Here is a 14,504-nt window from a genome sequence, read left to right on the forward strand (position 1 = left end):
CCCCAAAAGAAAATTCCTAGGAATATTATAGCCAGGTTCCAGAATTCCCAGATTAAGGAGAGAATATTACAAGCAGCCAGGAAGAAACAATTTGAATATTGTAGAAACACAATCAGGATAACTCAGTATCTGGCAGTTTCTACACTGAGGGATTGAAGGGCTTGGAATATGATATTCCGGAGGTAGCATGGCGAGTAAGAGCACCAGCTCCAGTGTTGGGATGACCTGGAGATCGAATCCCGGGCTCAGACGCTTGGCACCCACCCAAAAATACCTGGCCGTGTAACCTTGAGCAAGTTACTTAACCCTGATTGCTTATGAAAAATTAAAAAAAAAAACCAAGAGTCACCTACCCAGCAAAACTGAGTATCATGTTTCAAGGGGAAAATATGGTCATTCAGTGGAATAGAGGACTTTCAAGCATTCTTACTGAAAAAAAAAAAACCCGAGTTGAATAGAAAATTTGACATTCAGATACAAGAAGCAAGAGAAGCATGAGAAGGTAAACAGGGAAAAGAAATCATAAGGAACTTATCAAAGTTGAACTATTAACATTCCTACATGGAAAAACAATAATTGTAACTTATGAAACTTTTCTCAGTAGTTGAAGGCAATAGAAATACATATATGTCTATATATGAGGGTATATGGGCATATGAATACATATGTGAATGCGTGTATATATATATATATATATGTTTACAGATATACCTAGATAGAGGGCATAGGACCAATTTAACAGGAAGGGATGATACTTAAAAGGTGAAATTAAGAGGTGAGAGAGGAATACAATGAGAGGAGATGGGGAGAGACAGAATGGGGTAAACTATCTCATACAGAAGAGGCAAGGGGAAAAGGTTACAATGGAGGGGAAGAATAGGAAGGCAAAAGGGAATGGGTCAACCTTATTCCCATTGAATTTGGCTTGAGGAGGGAATGAAATACACACTAAATAGGGTATCTCACCCTCCAGGAGAGTAGGGGGGAAGGGGATGAGAGGGGGGATGATGGAAGGGAGGGCAGGCTAGGGGGGAGGGAAGTTGAAAGCACCCACTTTTGAAAAGGGACGGGATCAAAGCAGATAATAGAACAAGTGGGAGGTGGGATAGGAGGGAGGGAAATATAGTCAGTCTTTTACAATATATCTTCTATGTCATTGTTTTGCATTAGCCACACATGTACAACCTATACTGAACTGCTTATCTTCCCAGTAAGGGTGGGTGACAAGGGAGGAAGGGAATGAATCTGGAATTCAAAGTTTTGAAATCAAATATCCATATATAAATATATATATACTATTATTAATACTATTTTACATGTAATTGGGAAATAAGATATACAGGCACTGGGGCAGAGAGATCCACTGGAAAAGTCGAAAGGGGTATGGGAGAAAATATGGGAGAGAGCAGATTGGAGGAGGGGATATCCTGTGGGACTGCTATTTTGGGTCGGTGGGTAGGGGGAAAACGGGGGAAAATTTGTAACTCAAAATCTGGCAGAAATGAATGATGTAAATCAGAAGTTAATAAAGCTTTTGAAAAAAATACTTAACTGTTCTTTAATCATTTTACATATGTTAATTTTGTAATATTAACTGGATTAAACTCCTAGACAAGAAGGAACTTCTTTTGAGATCTCAATAGCACGTAGCACAGGACACTCACATCTTAGACCCTGAATCAATATTTATCTTATGGTCAGGGCTGAAAGGAACCTTAAAGTTCATCTATTCCCACCCCACTATTTTAAAGTTGAAGAAATTGAAGCCCAGAGAGATTCAGTGAGTAGACAAGGTCACACCAATTGCAAATGAGTTGAACTCAGGTCTCTGACATTAAATCTAATTTTATTTCTACTCTATCAGTTGCTGATTAATTTGTTGGCAATGACTGTAGATTATCAGAGGGTACAGAAGATTTCCTAAAGAATAAATAAATTAAGGGGCAGCTAGGTGATGCTGTGAATAGATCACCAGCCCTGGAATCAGGAGGGCCTGAGTTCAAATTTGGCCTCAGACACTTGACACTTACTACCTGTGTAACCCTGGATAAGTCACTTAACCCTGATAGATTTGCCAAAATAATAATTATAATTTTTTTAAAAGAGTAAATAAGTTATTAGCAAGAATTATACATTCCCATATGAGATGGATTTTATGTAACAAAAATAATCTCAAGTATTCTGCTAATAACCCTTCTGTTCCTAGTGGACAAAATCCTTAAAAAGAATCCTATATATAATAGCTCAAAGGGCCAGGAGCCATTCTCTCTATTTTGCTGAACAGTCTTATAAGCAACAGATATTTAGGTCTAAATTACCCATGACTTTTATTCTCTACGGTCTCCCACAAACCCCATTAAGATTCAATTCAATTATTTTTATTTGCTACATTTTGTTACATTTATGGTACATTTTGTTACTTTTTTGTTATATTTTAAATCCCAAACTGTCTTTTCTCTCTCCCCCTCTCTCTCCATCTCTAACTAGAAAAAGCTACCATTTGAGAGAGAGATGTATGTAAAACCATACTATGCATACTTCTTTCTTTGGAGGTAGATAGTATCTTCCTTAATAGGTCCTTTCTGGTTGATCAGAAAATTTGTAATGCTCAGAATAGCTTAGTCATTCACAGTTATTCTTCTAACAATATTGCTGCTACTGTATCCAATGTTCTCTGGGCTCTTCTCATTTCATGCTTCATTATTTCATGTCTTTCCATGTTTTTCTAAAATCAGTCTGCTCATCATTGCTTATAGCACAGTAGTATTCTATCAATTCATCTCTAAGAGTTTTTCAGATGAGTTTCATTTGTTAGGTCTTAACTGGTATATTCAAATGAGAGAGAAAGGCATAGAAAAATAGAGAGAGACAGACAGGGACAGAGACAGATATGAATCAGAGACAATAGAGAAAAAAAACAGTGAGAGTGTCTGTGTGTACTGGTGTTCAACAGAAGCTTTAGACATTTCCATTTAGACTTCTCTGTTTTTTCCTTTCTGGTGTCAGGAAGTGAAAGTCAGAGGGTTTCAGTAAAAGACACCCCATAAATATGCATACCATATTTTGTCTTGGTCAAACAAAACCCCTTAAATGGTTTGAAGCTCGGCTCCCATCAGTCAGTCATTCATCATCTCTTAGAAGATCTAAGTCACCAAACAATATAGCCCCAAAATAAAAACTACCCTGAGGTGTCAGGAAATCCAAAGGTGTGATCAGCTTTGAGGACAACAGCAAAGCAGAATGACTCCTCTTAGGAAAAGTGAAAGGACATGCAACACAAAAAAGCAAGAAAGTAAATTGATTTCAGAGGTTCATGGGTGAGGAAAAAAATGTGTAGGTTAGTTCCCATGTCTTTTCAAAGGGATCATGCATCACATTATCTCCCCACCACCCACAAATAAAAGAGAAGCAGTTAAGCACAAAGGAAAGAGTGCTAGACTTGCCATCATCAGGTCATAGTGCTAGGGGAAGAAGGGACCTTAGAGATTATCCAGTCCAACCCCCTCATTTTACAACAGAAATTGATCCAATGAAGTAACTTGCCCAGAGTCACACAGTCAGTAGGTGTCTGAGGCAGGATTAGAATACAGATCCTTCTAACTCCAAATCTAGAAGCCTTATCCACTTTGCCATACAAAAGTTGTTCAGTCATTTCAGTCGTGTCTGACTCTTTGTGACCCCATTTAGGGTTTTCTTGGCAAAGATACTGGAGTGGTTTGCTATTTCCTTCTCCAGTATATTTTACACAAAAGAAAACTGAAGCCAACAGGGTTAAGTGACTTGCCCAAGGTCACACAGCTAATAAGTGTCTGAGACCAGATTTGAACTCAGGAAGTTGAGTCTCCCTGACTCTGGGCCTCACGTCCATTGTGCCACCTAGCTGTGGAGTAGAATTCACAACCCAGCCCTACTCTTATTACTGGCCTGAGCTCTGTCAAGTCTCTACTTTTCTGGGCCTCAGCTTTTTCACCTGTGAAATAAAGGTGGCTGGAGTAGATGACCTCTGAGGTCCCTTCTAATTTTAAATCCATGATCCTATAAAATGCCCCATAGCGCTCTCTCTCTCTGTATTCAATAGGCACATGTCCATGCCTGTTCACTGATATAAGGCTAAAAAAAAATGGTAATGCTGAAGAGTGTGAAGGCTCTGAGAGCCTTGTCCCTGAAAATATTCTGTACTCTTTCTATAGTAGTGATATATTTGAAAAATTTGGAGCAAACAGGTGGTCTTCATTTTTCCACAAAAGCCAAGACGCCAGAACTGAATAGCCAGAGGGTGCTTTGGGGCAGCTAGGTTTTGCTAGAGGATTGGATTTGGAGTCAAGAAAACTTGAGTTCGAATCCTTCCTCAGACACTTACTACTTGTGTAACTCTGGGCAAGTCATTTAACCTCTCTCAGCTTGTTTCTAAATATGTAAAATGGGGATGATAATAGCACCTACCTCCTGGGGTTGTTGTGAGGATCAAAGGAGATATGTGTAATGGGGAGGGGAGGCGCTGTGTGCTATGGCCATGTGTGTTGTCCATGTATACTATGTGTGTTCGTGTGGGTCTGTCTAGATATGATACTTATAGCTTGAGCCTGAGCCTTTAGTCCCCTGAACCAACCAAGTCTCCAGGATTGTCAATACCTTTTAAGAAAAAACTAAACCAATTTGAATAAGGTTCTTTCCACAGAAGTTTGTCAACTTGGTCAATTCCCATGGTAAAATAAGGTTCCTCATAGAACCCAGAGTCCCATGGCTTTGCTCATGAAGAAAACTGAAGTACTGAGATGTAAAACGATTTCTCCAAGGTCAACTATAGCAAGTTAGTGGTATGACTATGACCAGAATCTATGTCAAAAGATCACTGCTTCATTGACAAGAGAGAAAAGGGTAGACGAAAGGTGACAATCTGAAGAGGCGATTTCCAGTGAAAACAATTGATGTTTTATTTACAGCTGTGTCACAAAGCACAAAAGTCTGTAGCCATCTCCCTCTCTGTATTCATTTATAAAATGTCTGTATAGAAAGAAAAACATTGTTTATCAATCAGACTTGGCATGGTGTAAATTGTTCTCCAAAGCTTCATCCAGAGCTCTCATATACCTTTATGCTAAAAAGTACCAGGTCTCTGGCCAAGTCATTTTTATTTACGTTTCCTATGAGAAAAAGTTCCCTACACAGAGAAGAGAGAAGGCTTCCATATCCCTAAAGTGGGGTACTTCATTGCCTCCTTCTCCTTCCTAGAAAGAAAGATCTCTGGGGGCTCAGGGTCATACAAGGAAGGGGAGGTGGGCATACAGTCATCCAAGGATTGGGGAAAATCCCTCTGTTATGGCTCCCCTTGATTCCCTCTCCCCACATCTTAGAGAGTCTTTGTGGGCGGGGGGTGGGGGAGAAAGGGGAAAGGAAGCAGTTACTGTAAGAGAAAAGAATCATAGCTTGAGAGCTAAAAAGGACTTAGAAGTCATCATGTCCACTCCTTCATTTTACATATAAGGAAACCAAGACACAGAAGAGGTTAAGTGACTTGCCCAGGGTCACACAATTAGTAAATTTTTGAGGCAGGATTCAAATCCAGGTCTTCTTGATTCTAAGTCCAACCCTATCTCCTACATTAAATAAAAGTATAGAAGGAGGGGGATATGTGGGATAGGAAGAAAGAAGAGAAGCATTGTGACAAAGTAATGAACGTATTCCCACTCAGGTACCTAGAAACTAGAAGTGCCCTGGTCTCTTCTTCCCACCTCCTGACACCATGGCAGGGTGAGGTGCCACCTCTAGAACACAGGATCAATTGACCAGACCCTACAAACTGCATATTGCTGCTTGGGAGCCTGGGAAAACTCTACTAAAGCATCAAGGATTACATCTTTTCTTCCAAAACCTGTAGATGGATAATCACCAATTTGTTCCTAAAAGGCAAAGAAAAGTGATTTTTGTTTCTTGTTTTTTCTGATTGTGGAGAGGAGGGGCAGAAGTGAAAATCTGATGGGCCCTCCAAGTTTTTCCAGCCTCCTCCCTTCTTTCCCCAAATCCATTTATGCAAGAAACGAGAAGCTTTGTTTATGCCAGTTTCTCCTTGTAGCTGCTGTCCTTCTTTAGCATGGGCCATTTATTTTGGTCTCCCCTGTTTCTTCACGCTATCTCCCAGTTGCTTTCGGGTGATTCCAGTTATGATGTTATGGTGACTGGTGCTGCTATCTGCAGACCCTGGTTTGGGGGAAAGAAGTTTTATTCTTTCTCAGATTCTGCCTCGTTCTCTTTTCACAACTCTTCCTGCAGCTGGCAGAATACTGCAGCTGCATTTCCAAAATAATATACCAAGTCCATACCTAGGAGGGTGTATGGCACATAGTAGGACCTTATTAAATGCTTGTTGAATCGTATACTGACTACTGAGACTCAAGACCAAAGCCCTAGGGCAATCAGCAAGCCTTGCCCTAGCTGCACCCAGTAACCACACTCAATTCAGCCAAACTCCCATCTCCAAACCCTGTTGCCTTTTCTTCTCTTATGTTATATGCCAAGAGAAGTTGTTATGCCTACAGATGCAAGATGTTTCTATGACTAGAAGGAAATCCTTTTTTGGGACATGAAACATTTGAGACATCATGTACCTGTCCCCCTACCCTTCTCCTATTAGAGTGGATCAGCCTGAAACTATAATAGGAGAGAAAGAAGGAAAAAAGCACTGACCTTTGACCTGTCCTCGATTCTGTCCTGGGTTGCATTGCCAGATGGCACTGGGAAAAGTGAAGGTGATTTCAGGTATCTGCAGGGTGTTTTCATCTTAACATTAAAAAGTAAAAACAAGATATTTTTAATTTTTACATTTAAAAAACAAGTGAATATAGGAGCTAATATTGAACAAAGGATGAGTGAAAGCTAAGGTTGCAAGTTTGCCGTCCATATTCCTCTTTTGTATCTTTCCCTTGATGTGGTTCTCTAGTCATCTAAACCCTGCCCCAACCCCTGGTTCTTTATTTCACTTTCTTTCCTTTTTAGTTTGTTTATGTTTCTCTCTCTTAATCTCTCTCTTCTCATTCTACCTCCCCCCCTTTTTTTTCTTTGAAATTTCCTTTTTTATTTTGAGAATATTTTCCCTATCTTACCCATGACCACTCACTGGTCCTATTGAACTTCTGATCAGTTCTGGAACTCTGACCTGGTCTGTTTCCAAGTTTTGTTAGTTCAATCTACCTTAGGCAGCCTACGTAGCCCTACCTACCTGGGGTTTATCATATTGGTGCAAGACTGGGTTCAGACACCCTTATCAGCTTTAGCCCTCTGTGGCTCAAGTGGTCCACCAATCTCAGCCTCCCTCAACAGCAGAGATTACAAGGCATTGACCACCACACCCAACTTCCTCATTTCCAATATCACATGATTTTATATTTAGAGCTGGAAGGGACATTTAGAGACCATTAAGTCTAGTCTTATCATTTAACATATGAGAAAACTGAGACAGAGAGGTCAAGGGACTTGTCTAGGATCACACAGCATATAAGATTCTGAGTCAGGATTTGAATCCAGGTCTTTCTGACTCCAAGTCCAGCATTCTATCCACTACTCCAAGAATTTCTCTTGCTTTGTTTCTCTTTCTTCTTTTGCTCAATATTAAATTGAAGAAACCTTAAAATATGTTACTTATTTATAGTTTAATTATAAAATAAGGTGAGTTTAGCCTTTCTGTGTTTTTCTTATAAAAAAAAGTAAATTAATGAAAAAGAATATGGTGTAGTGCTGATAATGGCTTATATTGACACAGTGTTTTGGCTTACAACATATCTTCTTAAACAACTTTGCAAGGTGACTAGTGCAACTAATTTTACAGAGAAGGGAACTGAGGACAAAACAGATTAAGTGACTTACCCTGGATCCAACATCTAGTAAATATCAGAGCAGAGACTCAAACACCAGTCTGAAGATTCCAAGTCCAATTCTCTTTCTCTTATTCCACAATACCAATCCAAAAAGCATGGAGTCAAGAATCCTGGGAATGATCCCCAGTTCTACTGCTAAATCACTGTGTCAACTTCTGTAAGTTACATCACTTTTCTGTTCTCAGTTTTCTCAACTATAAAAGGAGATTGGACTCAGTGATCCCTAAAGTCCCTTCCTGTTCAAAAAATCCTTTGATTCTAAGTTTTGTTTTTTGTTTTTGTTTTTTACTTTTCTGTGACTCATAATAGACAAAAGAACTTCCTTCCCCTAGTACCGTCTCCCTCTATTCAGACTGAGAAGTGTCTATTACTTTCATGGAAGCCTACTAATTCAGCAAAATAAACTTTCTTCTAACAACAGCTAGAGAGTTAGCACTGTGGAGGGTTGTCCCATAATTTAATAAAGATGATGAAAAGAAGAAAGGTGGTGGCAACTGTGTCCCATTGTTGTCCTGATTTCTGTAGGGGTCAAACGTCTACATAAATGGGAAGAAATTGAGGAGAAGTAACCAATGACTTCCCAAAGTGACATATACAGGGGAACGAAGTAAGAGCAATTCAGTTTGCTTAAGCTATGAAACAGCAATCACATTGCTACTAAAGTCCTTTATAGCTAGCAATCCCCATGTGAAAGGTTTTAGGTCCCATGACCAACCCCCTGAGGATATCAATCCTCAAGAAACATTGTTAGCTCATGACACTATGGTTCCCAAGAAAGGACTGTTTTCAGCATCAAGTGGTACAAATCTAGTTCTGAGAAAAGAGACATCCATTACTCTCTTGCAGACTCAGTCTGTTATCTCATTCCTGCAAGAAAATGTAAACTTATTCTTTTTTAAAAGACAGAAATACGCACCCTCAGGCTTGTTCTGAAAAAAAGTAATGCTTATAACTCAGAAATTTCCATTTTAGGTTGTAATTCTCCTAGAGTCCTATGACACCCATTCCAGCTAAAATTACTCTATGGATAATAACCCTGCAGGGACCTTTATTCTCTTTAAGTGTTATGAGGAAGCCTTCAATTTGTAGCCAATGTTCATCACAGAATTAAGAACTACCTTTCTAATACTATACCTGTATGGTGATTGGTAGGGAATTTGGTCTTGGTGGCCACAGGAACTGCCGGGAACAGGGTCTTAGTGGCCTTAGAATGTTGTATGGGGTGGCTTTGGGGTGACTGATTTTCAGAAGGATGGTCTATCATGGGAATTGGGAGCTTCTCAGTTCCCTAAATGAAAAGAAGAAAGAAAGAAAATACAATGAAGGTTCTGAACAGCTCATGGAGACATAGGCTATTTACTGGGTTTGTTTGTTTTTGGGTTTTTTTTTTTTTGCTTTTTGGAGGGTGGAAGGCAGAGCAATTGGGGTTAAATGACTTGCCCAAGGTCACATGGCTAGTTTTGTGTTAAGTGTCTGAGGCTGGATTTGAACTCAGGTCCTCCTGACTCCAGGGCTGATACTCTATGCACTGTACACCTAGCCACTCCTATTTACTGTTTTTTTTTTAACCTTGGGGCAGATAATTCCCCTCTGTTGGTCTCAACTTTCTCCTGAAAAAGTTAATGGTAGGTGGTGGAAATAGGGAACCGTTGGCCTAAATAATCTCTAAGGTCCCTGCCAGATCTGTTCTATGATCCTTTGGTGAAGTCCTTCAATAGTTAGGTAGTCCCAAACTCAAATCATATTGAAAGATATTTTTCTCTCTTCCAGATGATAACATCTCATTTGCCCTTTGATTTAGTCTTCCTCACAAAGGAACAATTTTCAAGTGAATAAGTCAGGCCAACAAGCATTTATTAAGCACCTACCATTTGCCAGGCATTGTGCTAAGCTCTGGGGACACAAAGAATGGCAAACATCTGATCTCCACCCTCAGAGAGCTCCCAACTGAATGGGGGAGGCAACATGCAAAAAGTATGTACAAATAAGATATATACAACATAAATTCGAGATCACAGAGGGAAGGCATGAACATAAAAGGGATGGGAAAGACTTCTTAAAGATGGTGAGATTCTAGTTGAGACTTGAAGAAAGCCAGGGCAGCCAGGAGGAGAAGATGAGGAAGAATATTCCAGGCATGTCCAGGGGACAGCCAGTGAAAATGCCCAATCAGGAGATGGAGTGTCCTGTTTGAGGAACATCAAGGAGGCCAGCATCACTAGACTTCAGAGTCTGTTGAGGGGAGTAAGAAATAAGAAGACTGGAAAGGTAGGAAGGGACCTGGTTGTAAAAGACTCAGAAAAGTCAAACAGAGGATTGTATATTTGATCTTCTAAGCTAACTATGGTCTCTATCTTTGGCATCAGTCCTAGAAAATGGTTCTTGAAATTTGGAAAACAACCAGTCCACTAATCTCTTTGTACAGTGAATATTTTTAAATCTGCTATTATTTATACTCAGCTGTCCACACTCAGCGATTTGGCTTAATGATGGATAAGACTGGAAATGGAGCTTTCCAGAATGTGGGCCATCTGTTAATGCAACAAATATTTATTCAGCTCCTACATGTATAAGGCATTGGTGTAGGTTCTAGAAGAGATACCAAAATGAATAAGACCTGGCCTATGACTTGGAGAGTCTTACAATCTAGTAGGGAAAGAAAATAGGTAAACAAATCACCATAAAACCATAAAAATACCATATGAGACATTTGGAAAATGAGTAAGAACTGTGAGAGAATATAGAGGTAACAGCACGTAGCTACTTTGAGAATTCCTAAAAGGAACAGATCATTTCCAATGAAGGTGATTATGGAGCTTCATAGAGGAAGTGGCATTTCACAGGATCACTGGATTATAGGTTTAGATCTGGAAGTGATTTTCCTTGCACACTAATGTGACACTATCACTTCCCTACTCAACTGTGACTCCCTATTGCCTCTAGAATTAAAAACAAAAACAAAAAACTTAAAATTCTCCTGCTGAGCTTTTAAACTCCTTCACAACCTGACCCCAATTTATCTTTCCAGCCTCGCTGGACATTACTCCCCAACCATGTTGTGTTACCGGCCTGGCCAAACTAGCCTTGTCACTATTCCTCACAAAGGTCACATGTCCTGTCTCTATCTAAGCCTTTGCATTGGTCTATCACCCATGTCTGTAATGTACTCTATCCTACCTCTACCTCATAGAGCCCTCTCTTCTTTAAATGTTCAGTTCAAGGACCATCTTTTATACAAAGCCTTTCCTAAGCCTCCTAACTGCCAGTATCTTCCTTCCCAAGCTACCTATATTTAACTATTGTGTACTGTGTATATTTTCTTCACGTTTACTCTTTATACTATGGGTCAAGGACTTTTGACTTTGTTGGTGTAGGAACTCTCTCCACAAATGCAGACCCCAACCTTCTAACCTGTCTATGAGTTTTGGTCTCAAAGAATTGCCTTAGAGTCAAAAAGGCTAAGTAATCCACTCACGGAGGGTCAACTAATAAATGTCAGAGGTGGCATTTGAATCCAAGTCTTTACGACTCAAGTCCAACACTATCTACCATATCAGACCAATTTTACTATATGTGTAATGCTGGCTCAAAGGACCAATGGTATGGGACTCTCTCCTCATTGGTGGAGATCCATGCCCAGTAGCTTCATGAGGAGCAGTAGGGCAGAGTTGGCAAGATCAGGGAGAGAGGAGACATCCCTTTTAGGACTCTTGAGTCTCTTTGTGCTAGTCTTCTGGCATCGAGCTTCAAGTGAGAAGATGAACAATGACAACTTCACTTCAGGTCAATGAAGAGGAAAAAAAGACTGGGAAGAAGCCAACACATAGAACTTTGACCATGTCCCCATTCCTAGCTTGCTACCCTAGAGACTTCGGGGAACTTTCTATTTGGGTGAGATTTTGGACTCTCTTTTTTTGGTTGAGTTGAGTTACCTCACTCCCAATGGGAGAGCTCTTTTACTCTGTATTGTCTGTTTATATGTGTGTGTATGTATATGTATGTATATATTATAAAATTTATATTTATATGCTTTCCCTGATTTGTTGTGGTATCCATTTGAATAAATGTATTTCTTTGCTATTTGCTAAGTATGTTAACTGTTAATATTAGTGGGAATAGAGTCAAGCCTTGAATGTAAAGCTTGTGGTCTTTCTCCATTATGGAACAGAAAACAGTTTGGCTTGAATCTAAAATTCACTTCCCCTAGGCTAACAATATGTGAGTGTCTGTGTATACATATATATGCATATATGTGTGTGTGCATGTATATATACATGTATCTAAATATACATATATACACATAAGTATTTTAATAATATTCTATTTTTTCCAATTACATATAAAGACAAATTTTAACATTCTTTTTTTTTTACGTTTGAGTTACTGGGGGCGGCTAGATAGTGCAGTGAATAGAGCACCAGTCCTGGAGTCAGGAGGACCTGAATTCAAATCCAGCCTCAGACATTTAACACTTACTAGTTGTGTGACCCCAATTGCCCTGCCTTCCCCCCTCCAAAAAGCAAAAATAAATAAATAAATAAAATTTTGAGTTCAAAAATTTCTCCCTTAGGGGCAGCCAGGTGGCTCAGAGAGTAAGAGCACAGGCTCCAGCGTCGGGATGACCTGGGGATCGAATCCGGGCTCCAACACTTAGCTCCACACCCATAAATAACTGGCTGTGTAAACTTGAGCAAGTTACTTAACCCTGATTGCTCATAAATAAATTTAAAAAAAAATTTCTCCCTTTCTCCCTCACCTCCCCCCTCCCTAAAAGGGAACCTATTTGACATAGGTTATATATGTGCAATCATGTGAAACATATTTCCAAATTTAAACTAACAATATTTAAGGGAACAAAGAGATAAAATTCTAGACTGGTACTCCTTCTCTCTGCAGGGAGCTGAGTTGCTGACATCTGACACCCAACCTCCTGCTTCCCATCTGGGCAGGAATAAAAGTCTCCTTTGGAAAAGGGTAGGGGGAGGAGATATATCTGTTCTAGCCTTCCTCTAACATCTCTGACTTCTCACACATGACACCCCATGCTACATGTTGGAGGACAGACATGAACTAATTAGGATGTGTAACTGTAAGAATGCTTGTGAAGAAAAATCCTACAGGATTTAAAGTTGAGAGATGGGAAGATATGAGTCAAAAATATCCAAGTTCTTGTGTTTTGCAGATTGGGAGAACAAGAGCACCATTGATAGAAATAAAGGTGTCTGGTTAGGGGGAGGAACATTGATGAGTTTGGTTCGGGAAACATTGAGTTTGAGAAGACAAAACACGTATAGCTGAAAATGAAGATTTGGAGCCCAGAGGAAAGATCAGTCCTAGAAGTATAGATCTTGGGATCTATGTATAGATCTACGGGAGTTACATATCTAGAAACATGGTTGAAACCAGGGGAGTGGATGAGATCTCTGAAGGAAAGAGTATAGATAAATAAGAGCAAACAGAAGAGAAGAGAACTTTAGGGAAGGCCCATCTTTCAGGGTGGAAGAATGAGAAGATCAGCAAAAAGAGATTTTTGGATTTTGTCTACTGTATTAGGGAGAAAAGAATTTACCTTTTTCGGTTTGGGGGCAGCTAAGTAGTACAGTGGATCAAGCACTGAGCCTGAAGTCAGGAAGATCTGGGTTCATATTTGGCCTCAGACGCTAGCTGTGTGACCCTGGGCAAGACATTTTACCTTGTTTGCCTCAGTTTCCTTATCTGTGAAATGAGCTGGAGAAGGAAATGGCAAACCCTCTCTAGTATCTCTGCCAAGAAAACCCCAAATAGGGTCATTTAAGAATTGCATAAAACTGAAACAGATGAAACTTAGTATCCAAGCTGTAGATCAATGACATTTCTTATGGACATCTTGGTGAAGTGTAAAAATGCTAGACTTGGAGTCTGGAAGACCATGTTCAGTTCCCATCTCTTTTTTTTAAAGGCATTTTCTTTTTTTTGCTTTTTAGAAGGCAATTGGGGTTAAGTGACTTGCCCAAGGTCACACAGCTAGTTTTTGTGTTAAGTGTCTCAGGCCGGATTTGAACTCAGGACCTCCTGACTCCAGGTGCTATATTCACTGCACCACCTAGTCTCCCCAAGTTCCCATCTTTAATATGTCATTGAGGTGTGACCATAGACAAGGCACCAGGTCTCAGTTTTCTTATCTCTAACTAAGGATGATAATGCCAGCACAAGATTTATAGATTAAAAGCTGAAAGAAACCTTAGAGGTCATGTATTCCAACCTCCTCATTTTACATGTAATACCGCCTTGGAGGCACAAAGAGCCAGACTGGATCACAGATCATATCTATTTTTGCCAACCACAAGCCCTATCTCGGTATTTACACAGCTCGGTATTTACATTTAAATCCTACCTGTCTACAAATGAGAAAACTGACACTTAGATTAAGTGACTTGTGCATATATTCACACAGCAGCAGATCCAGATTTGAATCAAGGTTAATGGCTCCAAAATTCAGTGTTCTTTAAGAAGACAAAAGGCTTTCAAATCATCTCATATCAAGATTTACTAAATTTTAGTCAGCATGAATCAGCTCTATCTTTTCAACAAAGAGGCTCAAGAGAAAACACTCAGGCAGATTATGGTATCCATAACTTTTTTTCTTCTTAAAAA

At 39.7% G+C, this 14,504-nt stretch overlaps 1 protein-coding gene across 1 annotated transcript in view; it reads right to left on the reverse strand.

The window, feature by feature from the left end:
* Nucleotides 1–4,934: 4,934 nt before the first annotated feature.
* Nucleotides 4,935–14,504, reverse strand: part of LOC138158678 (kinesin-like protein KIF19) — an 89,881-nt gene continuing 80,311 nt past the window's right edge. The window contains exons 18-20 of the mRNA XM_069084793.1: nt 9,006–9,159; nt 6,685–6,777; nt 4,935–6,198 (exon numbers count right to left, since the gene is read on the reverse strand). Coding sequence (XP_068940894.1) covers nt 6,101–6,198; nt 6,685–6,777; nt 9,006–9,159 — 345 coding nt within the window. The 3' untranslated portion in view covers nt 4,935–6,100. The remainder of the gene's footprint in view (nt 6,199–6,684; nt 6,778–9,005; nt 9,160–14,504) is intronic.

This window comes from Petaurus breviceps, unplaced genomic scaffold, assembly GCF_028583685.1.
Source record: "Petaurus breviceps papuanus isolate PSGF00001 unplaced genomic scaffold, PetGlider_PUasm1.0 175, whole genome shotgun sequence".
NCBI classification, from domain to species: domain Eukaryota; kingdom Metazoa; phylum Chordata; class Mammalia; order Diprotodontia; family Petauridae; genus Petaurus; species Petaurus breviceps.